Source organism: Equus quagga, chromosome 2, assembly GCF_021613505.1.
Source record: "Equus quagga isolate Etosha38 chromosome 2, UCLA_HA_Equagga_1.0, whole genome shotgun sequence".
NCBI classification, from domain to species: Eukaryota; Metazoa; Chordata; class Mammalia; order Perissodactyla; family Equidae; genus Equus; species Equus quagga.
The window spans coordinates 159,529,770-159,553,371 of NC_060268.1; the positions used below are offsets into that span (position 1 = coordinate 159,529,770).

The 23,602-nt window shown below is 42.4% G+C and overlaps 1 protein-coding gene across 1 annotated transcript in view; it reads left to right on the plus strand.

Annotated features, from left to right (window-relative positions):
• SORCS3 (sortilin related VPS10 domain containing receptor 3) overlaps positions 1-23,602 on the plus strand; it is a 566,298-nt gene that overhangs the window by 166,370 nt on the left and 376,326 nt on the right. Inside the window, exon 2 of the mRNA XM_046654523.1 lies at positions 10,396-10,463. Within this exon, the coding sequence (XP_046510479.1) occupies positions 10,396-10,463 (68 nt within the window). The remainder of the gene's footprint in view (positions 1-10,395; positions 10,464-23,602) is intronic.

Here is a 23,602-nt window from a genome sequence, read left to right on the forward strand (position 1 = left end):
CCCAGCACCACTGCTGATGCCACCACCAACTCTATTGTTACAGTTGTGCTGTCACCAGAAAACAGAAGTGTGAAGAGAGTAGCTTCTCCTCCTTCTGCTGGGGCCTACTAGTCCACACCATTGGCGAAATAAAACTGGAAACCAGTTGATAGTAGTCTTTTTTTTTTTAATTAAAGATTGGCACCTGAGCTAACATCTGTTGCCAATCTTCTTTTTTTTTTTCCTTCTTCTTCTCCCCAAAGCTTCCCTAGTACATAGTTGTATATTCTAGCTGTGAGTGCCTCTGGTTGCGCTATGTGGGACACCACCTCAGCATGGCTTGATGAGTGATGCCATGTCCGCGCCCAGGATCTAAACCAGTGAAACCCTGGGCCGGCAAAGCTGAGCGCATGAACTTAACCACTCAGCCACAGGGCCGGCCCCAATAGTAGAGTCTTAAAATACAATTCTTGGGGATCCTGGTTACCTACAATACGTAGGCAAGAATGTGGGCTAAGAGTTCACCCCTTTAGCTACTGTGAGCATTCATTTCCACCCTCTATTGATGTCACCCCTTCTTTTCCTGTTGGTTCAACAGTAGCATGAGAAACTGAAAATAGCTGGGTATTAGTTTCAGCTTCCAGTTCAATGGAACAGGTGATTCCATCTCCTGGTGACAGTTTTCTCCTTAGGAACCAAAATTTCTCCATCAACAGAGCCAAAAGCTGTGGAGATATGAAAAAATTGTTTTGTGATGGCTTATTTGGTGTAATAATGAGAGGACTACTCCCACTTTTGTTACTCAATTCTCCGACCTTTGTATTTTGACCATTTATCACTGGAATCCACATCCTGGAGGACAGCACCACAACCTTATGGAGTGTTGGCTCCCAGCTAGTGCTGTCATTGAGTCTTTGAAAGTCCATTCAACCATTGTATCAGGCCAGCTGCTTCTGGGTGATGAAGTTTGTGGTAAGACCAGTGAATCCCATGGACATGCCCATTACTGCACTTCATTTGCTGTGAAATGAGTTCCTTTGTTAGAGGTAATGCTGTGTGGGATACCACGACAGTGAGTAAGGCATTCTGAAATTGGAAGATTTTGATTCTAGCGTAAACACTGCAGGCAGGGAAAGCAATTCCAATGAGGAGAAATTTCTCCCATTATGTGGTGGGAGGGGTGCAGTGTAGCCAGCCTGCCACCAGGTGCCATATTGAGGCTCGGCATTGGTTCCTGATGTTGGCAGGTTGAGAACTCAGCAAGATAATGTCCACATCAGCCTTGGTGAGGGGAAGTCCCTGTCAAGCCTAGGAAAAGGTTCCATTTCTGCCAGAATGGCCACTTTATACAAGGGGCCACAGGGCAAACACAGGGGTAGCTGAGAAAGAGGCTTACTGGTCTCAACAGAGGCCATCTTGTTCATCTGATTATTGAGAGTCTCCTCTGTAGTAGAGACCATTGGTGAGTATTCATGCAAGACACAAATATCCGCTGTGCCAATTTTGACTGGTCCAAACACACCCTGGGTTCCCTTCCTCATTTCTCTGATTGCTAAATGCTGAAATGCCCCAGCTTTCAGTCCTCATATCTCTGCTCCATCCACACTTCATCTCTTGGCGCGCTAATCTAGTCTCATGTCTTTAAATACCGTTTAATCATGGACAACTCCAAAATTGATATTTCTAGCCTAGACTCTCTTCCCTGAACTCCAGACTCATTTATCCAGCTATTTGACTTTTTCATTTGAACATCTCTTAGCCATCTCAAACTTAATGTCCAAAGCTAAACTTCTAATTTTTGCTAGAAACCTCCTTCTACAGTATTCATCTCATCAAATGGCCACTGTCTGCTTCCAATTCCTTAGTTGCAAACTGTGAGAGTCATTCTTGACTATTCTCTTTCATTCACACCCCACATCTAATTTGTTAGCAAATCTTCTTGGTAATATCTTCAAAATGCATTGAGATCCCATCCCTTTTCCTGTCCACTGCTGTTGCTCTGGTCTAACCCAACCGTATTTCACCTGGATGATTGCAACAGGATCCTACTTCGCTTTTGTTCCCTCACAGACTTTCTCAACACAGCAACCAGAGTGATCCTGTTGAAACTTAAGTCCTCTATTAAAATCCTGCAGGGGCTTCCCATCTCTCTCAGAGTTAGAGCCGGAGTCCTTAGAGTGGTGCACAAGTCCTAACAAGATCTAAGCCTCCCAGTATCTCCCTGACCTCATCTCCTGCTCCTCTTTCCCTCTCTCAGCTCCAGACTCATCGCTGTTCCTTGGATGTGCCAGGCACGCTCCTGCCTTGGGATCTTTGCGTTCCCTGCTTCCTCTGCCTCTAATGTTTACTACCCAGATAGCGACATGACTCAATCCTTCACCTCATTTAGGATTTTGCTCGAGTGTCAGTTTTTCACAGAGGACTTTCCTGGGCTCCTTCCTTACTGCTGCAAACTGCATACCCCTAGACCGCCCCTGTGTAGTAGCACTTGCTCTTCTCCTTCTGTTTATTTTTACCCCATAGCACTCACCATCCTCTGACTACTATGTCATTTACCTACTTGTTTGTGTATCTCCCCTGCCAGAGTGTAAACTTCGTGAAGGCAGAGAAGCTGATTTGTTTTTGTCACCGCTGAACCCAGGGCGCTTGGCAAACAGGAAGCATTGTGTACATATTTGGTTCATGAATGAATGAAAAAATGATGAGGACTTGAAATTGGATGATATGGTGGATGCAAACACATTCCAGAAGACTTGGTGTTTGTCTTGCTATGTGTGGGATGAGGGAGCAATCAAGGGTCATGCTGAGATTCTAACTTGAGCCACAGAGTGGATGATATGCCCTTTAAAAAATCAGGGAAGGGGATAACCACCTTGTGAAATTCCATGAGTTACATATGACAAGGTTGGTATCACTTGTACTATTTCTTTGTCCTCTCAACTAGGTTGTAAACTAATAATGGGCAGGGAGCACTGTTGATATTATTGTGCATTTGGCATACACCTAGCACAATTCTGGAAGGCCAGTTGGTGCCCAGACATTTTTGTCCTGGGATCCACTGGGCTGTGGACTATAAATGTTCAATTTCTGTTCCCTGGGGCAATGCTCCCTGAGGTGGGAGGAGGAAGCTGGGATTCAGACTCTGCTGAGACCGAAAAATACACCCTTATAGGCGGTCCGCAAGGAGTATGTTTTACCACCCTTGTTATTTAACTATTTTCAACTTCTTCTGGTAAGGAAAGCTACTGTCCCTGTTCCAATTGGCTGGAAACAAAGAACTATCAGGTAGAGGCTGGAATGAGGTGGTAAGAGGTGAGGGGGTACTGGCGGGGGACGTGCAGAGGACCTCATGGATTTAAAGGTACCGAGATTTCAGGAAGGCTTAATGAACTAAAGTAATTTTCCTTCAGAGTAAAATTTTATAGGCATTAAAGGTCCTCACTTCACTGAATGTGCTCAGGGGCGAGAGCGTCTTAGTGATTTATGAATTTGCAGATTGTGCATTATCCTTTAAGAGGACAGGAATCTCCTGGGGCTTCCTGCCTTCTCTGTGAAGCTGAGTAGAGGAGCCAGGTGGACACACTGATTCTGATTTGCAGCCTCCTGGGTTACAATTGGTGTCTAGAATGGATGGGTATATTTTAGAAGGAGCTTAGCAACTCTAGAATCTGAATTCTCCCTTCCCCCCACCAAATAAGAATTCCTTGGAACCCTTGTCTCCTGAGAATAATTATCATATTAATAACTCATATTTGCATAGTACAGCTTATAAAGCAGGTCAGCTTCCCTTATATGATTTGAATCAACAATGCTGTGAGGTTGGCAAGGAGAAGTGTATCATTATCCCCATTTTAGGAAATTGGAGCAGATTCTGAAAACATAAATAAGTTGCTCAGGCTCACACAGTAGCATGTGGGAAGACTGGGTTTTGTGTGCAGCCCTCTGGTTGTAAATGCTCCGTTCTGCAGGCTGCCATACAAGCCCCGTCCAGGAGGGAGGCAGCTGGACTCAGTGGGGTAAGTGAATTTAGACACAGGGAAATTTAGAAGGATTCTCAGATGGAATAGGGACTGAAACTTGTTTGTCTGCAGTTCTAAGTATGGGTACCTCCTTTCACATGGGAAGTGGGTGGGAAGAGTGTAGAAAGCTCCCTTGCCTCCAAATATTACTCTCCTCAACCCTGCCAGACACTTGGACTCCTTAGTTCAAATACAGATGATCTTGGAAGGCAGGAGGTTAGGGAAGACTATACATTTCATGAAGACAGGAACCATTTCTCTTTTGATCAATTCATCACCAAGAATCTCATGCTGTGCTTGGCATATGGCAGGAGTAGATGAATGAAAGAGAGAAGGGGAAATGAGAAATAAAGACATTAGTTACTGGCATCGTGTGTGGCTAAAAATTAGGTGGTTGGCTGAGGGCTGGCCTGAGCATCTGGGGGCAGCAGAAGACACTAGATGCCTGAGGACAAGAAGATTGGAGGTGTGGGGCCTACCCCATGGTTGAGTGGTTAAGTCTGCACGCTCCGCTGCAGTGGGCCAGGGTTTCGCCCATTTGAATCCTGGGCGCAGACATGGCACCGCTTATCAAGCCACGCTGAGGTGGCATCCCACATGCCACAACTAGAAGGACCCACAACTAAAAATACACAACTATGTACTGGGGGGCTTTGGAGAGAAAAAGGAAAAATAAAATCTTTAAAAAAAAAAAGGAAATTGGAGGTAGCTGGTCAACAAAGACCTCACCAACTGATTTTGTAAGAGGCCAGCCATATTCCTTATTGTCACCTTATTATATGTCCCTTGTTATAATATAGTCCCTTAATATATAAATTATTATATATATTATGTATTTATGATATGTACATAGTAAGTCTCTTGTTATAATATAGTCACCTAATATATGTATATATTACTTAGTATATATATTATGTATATATTTTACATATATATATAGTGCGTCTCTTGTTGCAATATAGTCTCTCATTGTTATTACCTTCTTCACTGTTATAAAACATTTTATCAACACATAGTTGACCACATGTTGGGCTTCCTCTGTCCTTCCTTCATGCTGTCATTGTCCTTGTGCCTTCTTTCCCACCTTGGCACAGTCTGACTGTATCTCCAAGTGGCTCGTGTACACATGACATTGCAGTCAACACATGACCGCTCTTGCCCTTAATGGCCTATGCTGCTCTACCTCCATGCTGTTTCTTGTAACTGGAATGGCAGCCTTCCCCCTGCTTTTTTTCTATCTATCCCTGTTTACTTAAAAAAATGAAAGAGAGAGAGAGAAAAAGAGAGAGAGAAAGAGAGATGGAAAGAAAGAAAGAAGGAAAGAAAGAAAGAAAGGAAGGAAGAAAGGAAGGAAGAAAGTAAGTGAGCGAGTTCCATTTTGGTATATCCAAATTCTTACCATACTTTAAGTCCCAGCTCATATAATCTCTCCTTCATGAAGACTTTGCTAATCACATTTTCTGGACTTAATTGCTCTATCTTTTTGGCTCTTATAGCACATTATCTGTACCTCTCTCATATAGGCATCACCTCATTCATTCTTTTGTTGTTGTACATTTATAATTCATTCAGTGGACCTTATATGATACTTGCCATGTGTCAGGCATTGTGCTAGGCACTGAGGATGCAGAGTTGAATGACACCTGATTTCTGACTTCAGAGAGGTCACAGTCTACCAGACAAGACAGACTTACAGAGAAGTCACATTAACCCATGTGTTAAAAACTATAAGAGATGCATGAGCAGAGTGTTCTTCCAGATAAAGTGTCAGATGGCAATTTAAGGTTCTATGTGTGTGTGTGTGTGTGTATATATATATATTCATAAGTATATATGAGCTTTTATAGCTATATTTGTGTACACACATGTATATCTAGGGGCTTTACTACTCTGTGTGTGTGTCTGTGTGTGTATAGCTTATATTAAGAGAGAAGTACTATTTACTCATGAATTATTCCAATTTATTTTCACTTCTGCTGTCTAAGATTCCCCCAGGACTGTAGCCAGTTAGGTCAAAAAGGTACTTATTTGACAAAGCTTATTTGACAAACCTGGGTCTCCTAACAATTTGTCTAGTTCTTTTCTCATTACACATCTCTGTTTCCTATTTCTTTTTCCGAGAACAAAGAAATCAAAAGTTATCTTCACCCCTGGACCTTGAGCTCTGGGCATCTCCCTGATTCCTAGAGTTTAGCAGGTGCCTTTCTAATTCACATAAGAGGTGCTCAGTAATGATTTGTGGAATTCATGAATGAATGATGAACTCCTCAAGGGCAATGATATGCCTTCCTCCTCTCTGTGTTCCTGCGCAATGCCTTGCACACAACAAGCTCACATAAACATTTGCTGAATGGAGGAGCATTGCGTTGGAGCAGAACAAGCATGGATGAATCATAGAGCCCTGGATGAGAATGCTGGCTCTATCTCTTGTTGGTTGTGTGCCTTGAGGGGCAATTTGCTTCCTTCTTAGGACTCAGTTTCCTCACCTGTAAAGTGGGGAATATTATGTAACTCTTGCTCAGTTGCAACAGTTTGTTGTGAGGATTGCGAAGCACCCAGTGTAGTATTTAGCACGTAGTAGGGGTTCAGTTAACGTTTGCTCCCTGTTTTTCCTTCTTTGAATTTGACTGCCCACTCTCATCTGGGGGCATCTGTTGGTGAAGAGTCAAGTCAGGCTTTGCTGTGGATGTGGGACTAGCCCCTCCCCTTCCTGCATGCCACATTCTTCCACCGGTGATGCGTGAGACATGCTCGCATCTTCTTTTTCTGTTCTGAGTACTTGCCCAGCGGCCTGGGTCTTGTCAGGTGGGTTTACTACATCTGCCTCTTGTGTTCTTCCCTGGAGATTCCCTCCTCCCTGGTGGCCTTTGGAAGGCTCTGAGTGGTGAGAGAGGTCAGGGGTGAGCCGGCTTTCTTTTGTTCTTGGTTTTGTTTGCTTGGCACAGAATGTCTTAAGGCTAAAGTTTATATTATCATCTTCTCATAGTCCTATTATTGTCGTTCTGTGCTGGCTCCTGGGGGAAGGAAGCTTCTAGCTCCTAATTCTCAGCATTTGAACCTTTCCTCTGGGGAACACTGGGGTGACTTTGCTGAGACATCATCCTCATATGTGTCCTACTGCTTTCTTTCTAGGGTTAAGCTCAATTTAAAGGAAGGGATGCTTTTCTAGATCAGGATCTCAGCAAGGTGGAAGGGTGGTGTCATTGCAGCACAGAAATGGGAGAGGAATCCTGGTATGATGGAGTCTTTCTCAAAGTGTGGTCTTCCAATCGCCACAGGAAGATTTCTGGAAACTACCCAGGACCGTCCAATTCAAACTTCCTGGAAGTGGGGCTAGGGAATCTGCATTTAGCAAATGACTGTTAGGCTCCAGCTTTACTTATGAAGTGGGAAGAACAGTGACCCAAACACTTGATCAAAGTTACATATTATTGGGACTTTGAGTCCTTTCATCTTTCTGTGCCTCAGTTTCCTCATCTGTAAAATGAACGTAATAGATTAGATTAATACTCTCCCCTTCTGAAGACTAGGATTTACCACCAAAACACCATTATCTTTCATTGACTTGAAAATGATGATTTGTAAGAAGGTTTGACATGCTGAGCCTGTCTGTTAAGGAGTCTGAAGTACAAAACATGAACCCTGCCTCAAGGTGTTCAGAATCTAGTTGAGAAGGCAACTCTCATGACATCCAGAAGCTATCAAGGTAGTGTTTAAGTAGTAAAGTATGTAATTTGGTTTTAATCACAATAGGACTTTAGAAGAGAGAAGACTTGGAGGACTGGGGTAGTCTTAGGAAGCTGCCTGAAGAATGTGGATTTTGAGCTGTTTCTCGAACAACAGACAGGCACGTGCATGTGGAAAGAGGACTAAGCACAGGCAATGATACAAAAATATAGCATGAAAGAAGGAAAGGAGAGATGGGAGAATGGGTTTGGCTTATTTGCGGCACCTTGAGAAACTTGGATTGCTAAAGCAGAGGACAGTTTCTTGAGAGCTGTGGAAAAGTGGTTAGAGAAGAGAGTGTGGGCCAGACGGTACAGTGTACTACATATCAGGCTAAGGAGTCTGGATTTCATCCTTAGGCAGAGGGAGCCAGTAAAGATTTCTAACCAAGAAAGGGCGTGAATTGAGGCAAAATTAAACCTATCTACCATGAAGGCAGAAATAATATTCATTGGCGTGTGGAAGGATGTGTTTGTCTGGATCCTCCAAAATGCAGACACCAGGATGAGATTAGATACACAAGAAACATATTAAGTACAGACAAGATGGAGGGAGGGAAGGAAAGAAGGAGAGTGGTTCAAGCATTGGGTAAGGAGACTGAGAGAGTGAGAACAGCTCTGGGTTCTTAGATGGGTTTTCCAGACCCTGTTGTTTGTTGGAAGCTGTATTAATTAAGTGGAATTCTTACCCCTCAACATCTCTTTTCTTCTTTCTATGTGGACTTTGCACTTTTTGGAGGTTGTTTTGATGTCCCTGAAGGCTTGATGTTGGGAGAAAATGAAGTGGTCTGACTTGCTCCTGCAGAGCTCTAGATGGGTTTTCTGACCTATTTCTACAAGAGCATGGTTTTGAGTTTGTTTGTCCAGAATTTGGGATGCCCTGCACATAGCCAGCCATGTTTTACATAGTGACTGTGAGAATTACTTTGTAGATGAAAGAAGGTAAAATGAAGGGGAGAGGAAGTCTGTTGTGTCTGTGTGTGTATAAATTCAACAAGCAGGAATTATTGACACATTACTGGGCAAGTTGGTTGGGGAGGATGTGGAGAAGTCTCTTGACTTAATTAGCCGCTGACTTTAACAAATAAGGAAACTAGCTATGAATGGGAGAGGCAAGGACCACTGAGTGACTGTAGCCAACAATTCTTTGCTTGGGATACACACTTCTTGCTGTTGTGCTATGCTAATAGGACTGGTAGCTTGGTAAATTCTGCTGTTCAACAAATAGCTGTGCCATTGATATTTCTCTTGGCTTGGCTGTTTCTTGCCAACCTGCCACTTACCAACACAGGATGCAATCTGAGAGGAGACTTATGAGCCCTCCAGGCATGGCCCTGCAGGGAAGTTGAATGTTCCAAACCAACTTTGCCATAGACTCTCTTTGACCCATAATGGGTCACATCCTTGCGCCTTATTTTTTCTTAGTTTACGTAAAAGAAATGGAAATAGTGCTTACCGACCCCATGGCGTGCTGGATCAGAATAAATCTCAAAGTGAGTGTTTTGTTGTCAGTTAAATGCCATAAAAATGGTCAATATAATGGCTGATTATTTTTCTTTAATCTTAAATGGCTACCTAGAATGGGAAAGACCCATATTGGTAGCAAAAATTCATTATCTCAGAAAGAGTTTAATGGCTGCTGTGCAAATGAACTGGAGGAAGTTAAATTGTGGAATGGGAAGGAGCTGAGAAAAGTGAAATGAGTTGTGCATTAAATTTAGATAAACACAATTATGTGTAACTGGATTATCACGCGTGCAGCCTGACGCTGTATCTTAGGCACCTGCATTTTGATTAAAATCAATTCAGGTGCATGCATCCTTGTAGATATGGAGTTGTGCCTAAGCCACTCTCCAGGCGCATGAGGAGCAGGCAGGGAAACATCTGATATCCACGCCCCCACCTGGAGAAGTTAAAGGGCATGGGACCAGACTGACTAGCCCAAGAGCATTTCAAAAAACTAAACCTATTATAGGCAGCTCCAGCTTTCTGACAGGTATAGCTTCTTTCTGGTGTATTAATTCCAACTGGAGTCAAGAAAGTGGTTCTGGAGTCCAGTGAAGTACAATGACTTGCTTCGTCCATGGTGGGAACAGATGCTACATGGTAGATGGCAGATGGCGTCAGAGGATGTTGGGGACTGGCCCTGCCTGCTATTCAAGTATTTATGGCTTTTGAGGCCCTACTGGTGGAAACATAAAATCTCTTTGAACCGCTCTGTACATGGGGAGAATCAGGCCCGTTTCCTCCTTACCTTGTTAGGTCCAAGTCTGTGAGTCAGAATCATCTCCAGATCAAAAGCAAGCGTGTTCTCTGATCTTTGTCTGGGTGGCAATACGAGTGAACGGAGCCAGCCCGCCTGTGCCTGACCTTGAAGGGGGACAGATGTGGAGAAACAATTGTCCATAACCCAGTTAATTCCTGTTGGCATGTTTTATTTCAAATGCAAAGCATTGTCAGGATTAAAATAAATGCTACCAGTTACAGGGATGCATTAAATTAATAATGTTTTTTCTTGCTTGATCCTATAATACCCCTGAACTCAACGGATAAATACTAAGCCCTCCTCTGGGTGATTTGAAATACACTGTATATTGTTACACAAACTAAAGTAAGCTTCCTTTTTTTCCCCTTTGTTCCTCTTCTCTGCCCCTGCCTCATCCCTCTCACAGGTTATACTTATCCTGACGAAGCTGTACGACTTCAACCTGGGGAGCGTGACTGAGAGTTCACTTTGGAGGTAAGTGGATTAGAGATTCTTAACCAGCTACTCTGGCTTGGCTCACATGAGGAGTGCCAGCTAAGCAGCTGGGAAGCATGTTTTGGAAGGAGCAGAAGATGTCCTCCTCCTGGAAGCCCTCTTTAATGCCCCAGGTGGAACTGATGGCCCCCACCTGTGAATTCCCTTAGCACTCTGCTTATCTCTTTTGGGGCCTGTCACACATTCTTCTTGGTACTGTTGTTGCCTCTGCATTCCTGCAGTGTCTCATTCTACTTGATGAACACAGGTCTGGTTAGAGAGATCGGATGAGTGTGCCTGAAACATGGAGCGACCGTGAATAAGGGACCCTGCTGTGGGAGGGATTCTTGCCTTGCTTGTGAGTCTTGGCCCAAGGACTGTTTCCAGTCCTTTGTGTCTGTAAGATGCTGTGGTTCTTCAGAGGTCCGTACTTTTGGGAACAGACACACGTGGGAATCAGGTCCCTGTGATGACTTTTGTGGTCCCTAGGCACTTTGCCTTTGTGGACTCCTTTTTCCCTAAAATAATATTTTTAAAATATATATTATATGACTGCATTGGTATAAAGATGAATATATTAGTATAGTATATTAAAACATTTTTTCAGTCTAAAACTTCATTTTTTTGTTTTGATTTTAAAAGAAAAGAAAAGCATTGTTGTGGCTCCCTAAAAGCATTGTAAGTGCCCCTAGGCACTGTGCCCATTTGCACCTTCTGGATAAGTCAGCCCCAGTTGGATGCTGGGCCAGCGGGACAGTAAGAAGGATATGGACTAAGTTAGAGAGGATTTGAGTGAAGCCATGAACCTAGAAGTTTCTCTAGACAGGGGACACCTGCACACTCACCCTTCCATATACTTCCTCACACGCACATACACACACTTGCACTCACGGCCACACTGCCCGCAGTCACAAAGGGTAACGCAAGCTTCATCAGCCACTGTGAGTTGGTGCTTCATGCCCTGTGCTTATTATGTGCATGGGACTCAAGGGGGCTATGTATTTATCCTGTTTGCTTTGTCATTTGTAAACACTGGGAGGGTGCTGTCACAAAAAGCCATTCACCTGAGTGCGTCATCATCCCAGAACCTTGTCCTGAGGGTTTCCTGGGGGCTTGGAGCAGAGGGGTCTGGGGCCTGAGTATCTGTGCACCTTGCTTCCTCTTCATCTGACCTGTTTGTTTGCAGAGGACTAACCAGAGCCTCTCTCCCAGGAAGGGGGAGCAGTCACAGCATCTATTAAATATTTAGGGGTTAATTGCTCATATCGACTGAGGCCTGCCTCCATGTGTGCAGGATGTCCAAAACCTAATTTTGCTGCTCAGTGAAAATTGGCAGAGGTATAAGTAACCAGGGTGCCTCTAATGGATGAAAGCATGCCTATTTCCGCTCATGTGGGACTCGTAGGGAATTAGAACCACAGAAACTTTCCCCTCAGGCCCAATCGCAGTGACACTGTAGTGATCCTTTAAGCCTGACTCCATGCTGTCTGCTTGGTGCAAATAATAAAACAAGCCAGGAAATCCTGTCCTGAGAAGGGAAACAGCTATCCCTGGCAGCCCAAGTTTCAGGAAAGGTTTGGCTAGTTTGAAGAGTGGGCCAGGCAAAGCCAGGGATCCTAGTCCAGGCCTTTAAGTGATAAAGTGTGTGCCCCATGGTCATAAAAGCCAGTATATTCACTAGTGTGTACCAAAGACAGTAGACAGCCAAGGGGCCCTAAGGACACACCGATGTCCAATTGCTGGGATTCAAGTCCCAGTTTGCCCACCAAGGAGCTCTGTAGCTTTGGGCACTTTACTTAAAGTCTGTGTGCCAGTTTCCTAGGTCTGCCACTATGCAACCCACTTCTCTCTCTCTCTCTCCAAGTCTCAGTTTCCCTGAATGTGAGTTGGAGATAGTACAGAACCTACCTGCGCTCTAGCTGTATTGTCCTTGCTCTTCTTAAAACAGGCCAACCTCTCTTCCCCAGAGCCCCTATATTTGGCTCTTTCCTTCTCCTGAGTTCTCTTCTCCTGGGAGTTGGGGTACCCCCTCACTTCCTTCCCCTCTCTGTTCTCCTAATCAGTGAGGCATTTCCCTGGCTTCACAGTCCATCACTGGGCTGTGTTTTCCTCCTTAGTCCTCACCAGCCTCTGGCATGCTAAATATTTACCTACTGACTTATTTATTGTCTACCTACACCCCCTAGTATCTAAGCCTGTAGAGAGAGAGAATTTTTCGATTTTAATTCAATGCTGTATCCTTAGCACCTAGAACAGAATCTGGTTCATGGGAGGTACTTAATAAGCGTTTGCTCCACGAATAAATTAGTGGATGGATTGTAAGGATGCAATGAAATGATAAGTATACACACACGACGATCACTCACATGTAGGAAGTGCTCACTTAATTGTAATAATGAATGATTATTATAACCCTATGTGTTTGTATAGTTTTCATTCCGTTATTGACTTGATGCAGGGTTTCATGGGATGGAAATTGTAGGGCACCCACTGGGATGTATTCTGTGTTATCTAGGAGTTAGCAGAGATCTTCAGGAGTGATGGCGGGGGGTTAGGGAGAGGAGAAGAGTGGTTTAGGATGTTGTCCTTTGTGATGATTGGGAAGAATTGGAATATCAATTTCTACCTAGTCAAAGACACTCTTTTGTAGATGAGATTCTCTGATCTGTGTGTTGGAATGATGCACAGGATACAGTTTGGCAAATGAAAAGTGGAAAAATGTCCCTATCACAGGGAAAAGGCCAAGCAAGGCTGGGCTGCAGGAGAGAAAGGAGTCAAGCAGGAGGCAGAGGGCGCGGCTGGGTGTTGGGCCAGATTGGGAGCGTGTGGGACTCATCATGTTCACAGAAGGGGCTAAACCAAAGGGGTTACTCAGATTGTAGTTTACAGATAACAGATTCCATATGGTGTGACCTTTCAGGGATTTGAAAAGCTGGTGGATATTATGGGCTTTCCTTCTGGATAAATGTTATATATGAAGATATTTTTGTCTTCTGGTGCAGAGGGTTCATAGGTCTGATAAAGCCCAGCTTAGGAACCCCTGGGTAGATATGATTGAGAAAAAGGACTGCTCCTAAACTTTGTGGGGATTTTCCAACTTAGTGGGGATGTACGGAGTGTCTTCTAACTTTTTATTATCCTCCCCTCTCACCGCTAAAGATGTGCCTCCCAACCTCTTTTCTATACTGATAATGGTGATGTATTTTATAGTTACAGCCTAGAGCACTATGATCTTCCTTACTAATACAGGGTAGAGAGAAAAAAAAACTAAACATGCGCCTTTTGGTTTCATGATTTGGCCCAAAATGCTTAACCAAGTTGAAGTTGAATTTGATGATTCTTCTTCAATTTTCTGTACAGCAGAGAGCCTGGCACAGCAGCTGTCATGACAAGATGACACTCCCTGTCAGGTTACAATGTGATATAATTATTTGCCACACTGGATTAATAATTCAAAGGCCGTCTACCTCTAAATAGACAAAAGGCTGTTTAAAAGCCGTTAGTAGTGTAGCAGTATCTTGTGTCCTTGTGACATTCTTTCTAGAACTCCTTGGTGCTGTAATATTGGAGGGGGTCAACATTTTTTCTCTACCTACACAAGGATGGCTGTGTAAATTGGCTATTTAGACAACCATCTGTTGGTGTCCCTTCGTCAACGAACATTTTACGTATATGATTTCAAGCTTATAGAATTAATGAGGTTGGGGACTGACTTTTTAAAAAGCCCCAGGGCTTCACTTTCAGGGTATTTTCAGTCCATAGTGTGTCAAATCTGGAGGATGCCCATCAGTCAAGAGTGATATTGGGCCCAACTCTATTCGATTTTCTGGAAGCCTTACCCAAGGAGGAGATAGGTGTCAAGGTCAGGAGGCTCAGCATCAATCTATCAGTTTCCTCCTCATCAAAGTAATTAAGAAGGAAGGCTCTGGAACTGATGGCCAGTGTTCAAGTCCATGCTTCTCTCCTTAGCCACTGAGTGACCTTGAACAAGTGTTTTCACCTCTCTGTGCCTCCCTTTCCTTATCTGTACAAGGAAGATTATACTAGCCCCTCATAGAGTGGTTATGAGAGTTCAATGAAATAAAATGTGTAAACTGCCTAGAAAAGTGCCTGGCATACAGTGCCTCCATGGAAAATGCTCAAGAAGGGCTAGTCATCATCGTGTAATCCACCAGTAATTGAGCTGCTTCTCCATGCTTGTTCTTTTACCTAACTTATCTTGTTCTATCCTTTACAACAAACTTGAGGGTTGGGTATCACTAGCCCCATTTTATAGATGAAAACGTTGAGTATTTCAGAGGTTAAATAACTTGCCCCAGATCATACAGCTAATAAGTTGGTGGGGGGCAGAGGCAGGCCTATCTGGCTCCTAAATCTGTACTCACTTCACCCTGTGTACTGAGTCTGATGCCACCCTGAGAGTGGATTCATGGACTCCTGAAGAATAAGACATATGTTTATGGGTAGGAGAAAGTAATGACACAGAAAGTGGGAGAGGGAGAAAACCCCAGAGAGGGAAAACTGCTATAGAGTAATTGAGCAGGAATTTCATTTCCTGGGCTAAAATATTCCTTGGCAATTGAGATGCATGCTGTCTAGTCCAGTGCCATCCAATTAGAAATATATGTGAGCCACATATGTAATTTTAAATTTTCTGGTAGCCATGAATATGAAAAGAAACAGGTGAAATTAATTTTAATATAGTTCCTTTAACCTAGTTATATAAAACTATCATTTCAATATGTAACCAATAAAAATTATTAATGAGCTGTCTTGCATTCTTTTTTCCGTAGTAAGTCTTTGAAATCCAATGTGTATTTCACACAAGGGCATATCTCAATTTGAACTAGCCACATTCTGAGTGCTCGATTGCTGTACATGGCTAGTGGATGCCGCTTAGCACAGTGGAAGTCTAGTTCTCTGCGTTTTAAACATTGTCAGTTAATTTTGGAGGTCACTGTTTTCTTCATAGAAGTGCATACCTGTTTTATCAAAGGACAACAGGTGAAAAATCTACTTTTACTGCCGCTGTTCTGGAAGGGAATTATCCTGTAATCTTATGGTACTTGGAATATGTGCAGTGTTCAAGAGCTGACCGGATCCATATCAAAACTCTGATAATCTAAATTGGGAGGAAGAATATGTAAATCCATCCACAAAAATCGAAGAGGAGTCCCTGAAACTTTCAAGTCTTTGAAGTGTGATCTTGGAATTCTGAAATAATCCTAGCTGTTGAGCCTAGAGTCAAAGAAGCTTAGAGCTAGGAAGGATGACAGCAAACACATCTTGAACCATAGAACCTTATCATTTTAGGGATAGGGATGTGAGTTCCAGGAGAGGAAGACACTTTCCCTGAGTTTCCTGGGTCTTAAGTCTGAGATTAGGAGCACTCCCTGGCTCCTGATCTGGGACTCCTTCCAGAGTGTCACATGTCCTCCCAAATGGAAACCCTGCAGCTGGATCGAGGTAACCTGTACTTCATGTCTCCTCCATTCCCACTGAAAGTAGGCCAGTGTTATATGGTTGCAGACATCCTGGTCTCAAAGACAGGGCCACTTTCTTGCTCATTTCTGTGACAACAGCATGCTTTGGTGCCATCTTCATGCTCCTCTGCACACACAGGTCTGTGTATCTCTGCCTCATTTGGCGGCATTATGGTCCTCGATTTGGGAGCAAGGGCATTTTTTCCCCCTGGAAATAGAAGCTATGATAGTAAGGCCCATTAATCCACTGCTTGAGGTTCTTGAGTCTTTTAATTTTAAACGTAAATCATGGTCAGGATTTATGTTTCTGACTAACAAGTCACTTCTTGAACTCACTTCTGTATGTCTTAAACATTAACACTTGGACTGATAAGCGGCATTACCCTTCGCTCAAAAACCACGTTTTTTAAGGTAATAGTTTGTGGAGGGAGATGAGCCAGCAGACAATTCTCCAGCTTCATTCTCTCTATCCCAAGTGCTAGTCTCTAGCAAAGGTCCCTGAGTGGCCAGCTTCTGATGAGGTGTGAGATCTCCCCAGGAGATTTCCTATTGGGTTAGGAGTGCTCACAGAGCAAAATGAATTTGCAGTTGTCTAGGCATAAGAGCAACCAGGAATCCTCTGCAGTGGATGGTTCCTCTCCATTGCTGCTTCCCCTCGGTTCTCGTCTCTCCTCTCTTGCTCTGTCTCTTCCACCTCTAGCCTAGCGCTATGGGAGACATTCTGCTGTCAGAAAAGTAACTAGGCTGCTCAGCCATTCCTCCTGTGTGCCTGGCCTCAGGGCCCTCAGAGCAATGGGGCTTCAGATTGAGGGGTTCCTGTTAGGGTATTTATGGAGCGGACCACTTCCTGGGCACGTCCTCCTGAGCAATCCTCCTAGACACCCTCCCTGAACCTCCTCCCTGAGTGGCTATCCTCCTCCTCTGCTCTCCACTAGCGTCACATCCTTATGCTGTGTTGGTGGTTTGTTACCAGCCTGGGAGCCTCTCAAGAGGAGGGACCACCTGCCTTTCTTGTTTCTGGATCTACAATGCCTAGCACTTGGGCTGCACTAAGGGCCTGGACAACTGAATTAAAGTTCTGATAGCCCCAAACCAGCCCCAGCCCCAGCCCTTCATGCTTTCCTTGTACTGAGTTGTCGCATCTGCCACTGGGGAATCCTGTGACTTTTCATCTGGTTTGCAAGCTGTTGTCTGGACCATTTATTTCCTCCCCTAATTGTTCTGTCAGTGACCTTTCTGGGGGATGTTGTTATTTTTTTAAACAGAAAATGGAGACCTTTTGGATTTATTAATTTTTGTTTGCCGAGAAAACCCAATAATAATTGCTAAGACTTCCCAGAAGTTATTAGTTTACAAATTTTAATGACACTCATCTTTTATTTATTCCCTCCCTCTACAGCTGCTTACCCCAGTCCCATAGTGGAATTCCTGCTGAATCTGAGTGAATTAGTGGAAACAAAACTGCAGATTGGAATGACATTTTTTTTTTTTTTTTGCTGGACTGTTAATTAAAAACTTTCCATCCTATTTGCTAGGCTCTTCATATGTGAGGTCCCGAAGGCTGGGCTGATACGGGCTGTGAAATTCTCCCTGTAGAACTGGGGCCTTCTTCGGTTTGCTTTTAGTGGTAATGAATCTGGTGAAAACTCTGAATGAGTCACAGAATATTCAATTGAACAGATATTAATTGAGCTTTTGTTATATAAGCAGCCCTGTGCTCATTGCTGGGAGATGCAGAAGAAGTATGTCATGATTGCTATCCTCAAGGAATGTTAGGTTGGTTGGAAGATAAGATTAATGTACATAGGAAACAATATCAGGCATGTGCAAGAATGTATATACAAAATACAGTGCATTCTGCAATGAGTGGCCCTACTGTAGAAAGACTTATATTTTCATTATTATCACCCCACTTTATTCCAAAAAGCCTGCAAAGCAGTTCTAGGAATGAATTAGAGAAGTGATCACTGTGGCGTATGTATTTTGTTTTGCTCTTTAATATAAAACATCTTATTTTCCCCATTAGGATGTGAAGCTCTTTAGAGGAAAGACTATTTCATATACCAGTAGTTCCCATGGATCTCAGAAATACCTGGTAACAGATGAGATTGAGTGTGTGTGGTGGTTAGGAGAGTGGGTCCTGGATCCAGATTGCCTGGATGTGAATCCCAGCTCTACTGCTTACTGGCTGCGCTGCCTTGGGTAATGTTTTAATTTCCATGAGCCTCAGTTTACTTATCCCTATAATGGAATGGCAATAAGACCAATATCATGGAAGATTTATGAGGACTCAGTGAGATAATGCATGGAATGCAAAGCACCTGAAATCTAGTTAGTACTTAATGTAATAATTATTGTTTGTTTATAGACCCATATCCTCCTAGCTCAGCAGCTTCTGCCAGGCTCCAGATGACAGCTGTGCTGATATCTTCAGGGGGGTGAGGTGCAGAACACATCTAGAATCCTAAGTACATAATGTCTGGAAATGATACATTTCTATTGAGAGAACATTCTGGAGTCTTCTCCTTAAGATACTCATCTGTGTTTGGCAAAAGGGGAAAGTTAATATATTTCTTATTTTTCCTACACTAGATGATGATGATGATTTTGAGTGCAGGATGCAAAGCACAACCTGGTTTTCAGTTTCCCTAACCTAGTGTTGAGTTAACTCATCTGTTCCTGGTTATTTTCTTTTTAATGCAACTATTAGGAGATCTAAGGCCGGTTGAAGAGCTTCGTTGTTACTTCTCAAATAATTATCATGGAAGGCAGGGTGGGGTCATGAATCTTTCTCAAACTTGATATACCCTCAGGATTACTTGTAGAATGTGTTAAAAATCTAGATTCCTGGGCCCTACCCAAGAGATTCCAATTTAGTAAGGCTGGTGCTACTCAGGATGTATAATTTTAAAAGCTCCCTGGTTGATTCCAATCTTCAGGTAGGCTTGGGAACCACCGAGCTCAGAGGAAGCTTGGGTTCTAGGCCCATCTCAGTTACTGGTTAATTGGATTGCTCATGCCATCCTTGTGTTTCCTCATAAAGGTGTTAGTTGGAATGATTTCTCGAGTCTCTTTCAACTCTAAATCCACAGTCTCTGCCAACCTGGGAAGTCAAACAGAAGCCCACACAGGATTTATGATGCTCGATGGATAACAGCCCCAGTCCTGAGCATGGCCACCTTCCTTAAAGAATCTGGTCATGTCAACAAAATAACATGCTGTTCACTGATGGATAATGGCCAGTTGGCAGGTATTAGCCAGAACTCCTGTCCGAAGTACTCAATTTAAATTCATTAAACATAGGGAGCCTCATTCAATCTCTGAAAGTCTTTGTTCCAAAAAAAAAAAAAAAAAAAAAAAGAATGAGAAGGAGTTTGCCCTAAATATTGAGCCCTCAGACATCTCACTTTGGTAGAGCATTGAGAAATGAGAACACTGGAGAAGCATATCTGGATTACAGATTTAATGTTTTCCCATTTATTATGGGAAAGAGGGGTTCTTTTTATGGCCTAGCCTCTTTTCATCCTCTAGGCAGACCTGGACTTGTATAAATCTTGATTTTTGTCCAGTGGCTGAGAGACTGTAACACTTTTGTATGGATTGTGTCTGTTGATTGTTGTTTTATGTTCCTTTCCCTTTCCTTCAAATGCAGTGCCATTTTATCACAATCATAAATAACCCCACCATTTGAAGCAGGGGTGTGAGGTTCGGCCCGTCTCTTTCCACAGCCTGAGCCTCTCTCATTTTCGCAGCAGTAGATTCATTAGCCTTCTAATGAAGTTAATAAGTAACCGGGATCAGACAGTCCCTTCTAAAATAACATTTATAAATGGATGCATTTCCCTACTCTCTAAGGTAAGCGTTAATTTATTTCCCTGCCAGATGTCCACATGTGTAAAACTATGATAGGTGGGCCCTTGGAATGTGGTTTGAAGCCAAAAAAGGGGAAATTTTCAATTCACACAGAGCCTATCTATTTCCAAGTTTATAGGAGTGGATTTTTACATACTGCGTTCCTGCTTATATATATAACGACTATAAAGTGTAGGTAGTCAAGCTTTCATACTTACTTTCTCATCGTTTGGTGGCCAATTACTTTATTGGACATAGACTGTAAATGTCATTAGGAGGCTTCTGTCAGCTTCCCCACAAAGACATTATTTTGGAGGCAATAAACTGGTAAAAAGGCGTCTTCTCCCTGTCTCATGTCTGTGAGGTTTCTTTTCAGGAATTGCTGAACTTACAAAGGGAGCACTTCACATCTCGTTGTTGCTTCCAAATGTTTTGTGCCCAAGTTAAAGCTAAAGTCAAGTCTTCAAATGCAATCCACAGAGTTTATCTTTTAAAAGATCCCCCTTTGGTTAATCTCCGTACTATATAAAGAACTCACACAACTCAACAACAAAAAAGTCAAACAACACGATCATAATATGGGCAGGGGACATGAACAGACATTTTTCCAAAGAAGGTATATGGATGGCCAATAGGCACATGAAAAGATGCTCATCATCACTGATCATCAGGGAAATGCAAATCAAAACTACACTAAGATATCACCTTATACCCGTTAGAATGGCAAAAATAACCAAAACAAAAAGTAACAAATGTTGGAGAGGTTGTGGAGAAAAAGGAACTCTCATACACTGCTGGTGAGAATGCAAACTGGTGCAGCCACTGTGGAAAACAGTATGGAGATTTCTCAAAAAATTAAAAAATAGAGATACCATATGACCCAGCCATCCCACTACTGGGTGTCTATCCAAAGAACCTGAAATCAGAAATTCCAAAAGTCCCATGCATCCCAATGTTCATTTCAGCATTATGTACAATAGCTAAGATGCGGAAGCAACCTAAGTGCCCATCAACTGATGATTGGATAAAGAAGATATGTATATATGTATACACAATGGAATACTACTCAGCCTTAAAAAAGGATAAAATTGTCCCATTCACAACAACATGGATGGACCTTGAGGGTATTGTGTTAAGTGAAATAAACCAGATAGAGAAAGATAATCTCTGTATGACTCCACTCATATGTGGAAGTTAAACATATAGACAAAGGGAACAGATTAGTGGTTACCAGGGGAAAGGGGGGTGGGGAGTGGGCACAAAGGGTGAAGTGGTGCACCTACAACACGAATGACAGTAATGTACAGCTGAAATTTCACAAGGTTGTAAACTATCATAATCTCAATAAAAATTAAAAAAAATCCCCCTTTCAATGGTACTAACCTCTTAAACTGGTATAATATTTGTCGTGAATGCATGGCATGTCTCATATTTCTGGGAGGAATGTGAGGCTGTGTAAGTGAACATTCCATTTTACAGATGGATAAACTCAGCTCTCGGATGGGTTGGTGGTCAGTGATTTCAGATCTGGACTCAAATTGTGTTCTCCGAATTCTCAACAGCCCCATGCTCTTGCTGTGACATCACTAATCACTCTTCCTTGGCCTTTCTAGCTCACAACCACTCATGTTTCATAAGAGATCTATGGCCAAGGGACTAGTTTGGGGCCTAGGAGTGGATTTCCTTGGATATTTGTCTAAGGGATTTTCAGTTCTGGTGGATCATGAGAATCACCTAGGAAATGTAAGGAAAGCCAGTTTCCTGGGACTTATTCTAAACTTGCTGTATTAATTTTGGGGGTCAAGATCAATGAACTTATAGTTTTAAGGAGCTCCCCACTTCATTCTTATGTAACCACTTACCTAAAAGACTTTATGGCCATTTTTGTTTTTGAAAGGTCTATGAAAACTTGTTTTGGGGAATCTTCCCCCCCCAGCATAGCTTCTTTCCCTCTTACTCATTTTCCTTATGGTTGGCTTGGAATGACAAGCACAGTCGTTTATGCAAAAATCCATAGTCGCGTCCTCATCTTTATAAATGACAACCATAAAGGTTAATAATTGGAACGAGCTGTGGCACTTACTAATTAGCTCACATTCTGTCAGCATCAGGCTTGTTTAATTGGGCAATTAACATTGATTTTAGAGAGTGGTGCCACAAGAGAGTGGTCCTAAGGTGCTGCTCTCCAGGGAGTTGTGCTTGAGATAAACCCTATGAGGTTGAGTTGGTAGCTGGGAACCTAGGCTCCCCCAGGGTCAGAGAGCGTGACAAATGGGGCATGGTTCCCAGTTGACTTTGGAAGGCTTTCTTTTCATAATTTTTGGTTGCAAGTAACAGAAATCATCACTAACCTAGGCAAGATACAGTATTTCTTGGACAAATATAGTATTTGTCCTTCTGTGTTGGGCTTATTTCACATAGCATAAAAGTCCCCAGTTTCATTTATGTGTTGCAAATGGCAGGATTTCCACCTTTTTAAAAGCTGAATAATATTCCATTGTACAGAGAGGACAAAGTTTCACATTTTCATTATCCATTCATCCATTGATGGACATTTAGATTATATCCATGTCTGGATGATTGTGCATAATGCTGCAATGAACATGGGAGTGCAGATAACTCTTTGAGATCCTGATTTCAATACCTTAGGTTATATACTGAGAAATGGTATTGTTGGATTTATGGTAGTTCTATTTTTAATCTTTTCGTGAAGCCTCCATACTGCTTTCCATAGTGACTGTAGCAGTTTATATTCCCACCAATTAGTGCACAATTGTTCCGTTTTCTCTACATCCTTCCCAGCATTTGTTATCACTTGTCTTTTTGATAATAGTCATCCTAACAGATGTGAAGTGATATCTCATTGAAGTTTTGATTTGCATTTCCCTGATGATTACTGATGTTGAGCACCTTTTCATATGCCTGTTGGCCATTTGTATGTCTTCTTTGGAAAAATGTTTATTTAGTTCTTTAGCCCATTTTTAAAATCAGCCTATTTGCTTTTTTGCTATTGAGTTGTAGGAGTTCCTTATATATTTTGAATATTAGCCCTTTATGGTAATGATATATGATCTGAAAATATTTTCTCCCATTCCGTAGGTTGCCTTCTCATTTTGTTGATTGTTTCCTTTACAGTGCAGAAGCTTTTTAGTTTGAAGTAATCCAACCTGTCTGTTTTTGCGTTTGTTGCCTGTGCTTTTGGTGCCATATCCAATAAATCATTGCCAAGGCCAATGTCAAGAAGTTTTCCCTATATTTTTCTTCTAGGAGTTTTGTGATGTTAGGTCTTATGTTTAAGTCTTTAACCCATTTTGAGTTGATTTTTTTGTATAGTGCGAGATAAAGGTTCAATTTCATTCTTTTGTATGTGTATATTCAGTTTTCTCAACACCGTTTATTGAAGAGACTATCCTTCACCCATTGCGTATTTTTGGCACGTTTGTTAAAGATCAGTTGATTGTATATGTGTGTGTTTATTTTTTGGCCCTGTATTCTATTCCATGGGTCTACATGTCTGTTTTTATGTCAGTACATATTGTTTTGAGCACTGAAGTTTTGTAATATATTTTGAAATCAGGAAATGTGATGCCTCCAACTTTGATCGTTTTGCTCAAAATTACATTGGCTATTCAGGGGTTTCTGTGGTCTTATAAGAGATTTAGAATTTTTTTTCTGTTTCTGTGTAAAATGCCATTGGGATTTTGATGGGGATTGTATTGACTCTGTAGATCACTTTGAGCAGTATGGATATTTCAACAAAATTAATTCTTCCAAACTGTGAATGTGGTTGTCACTCCATTTATT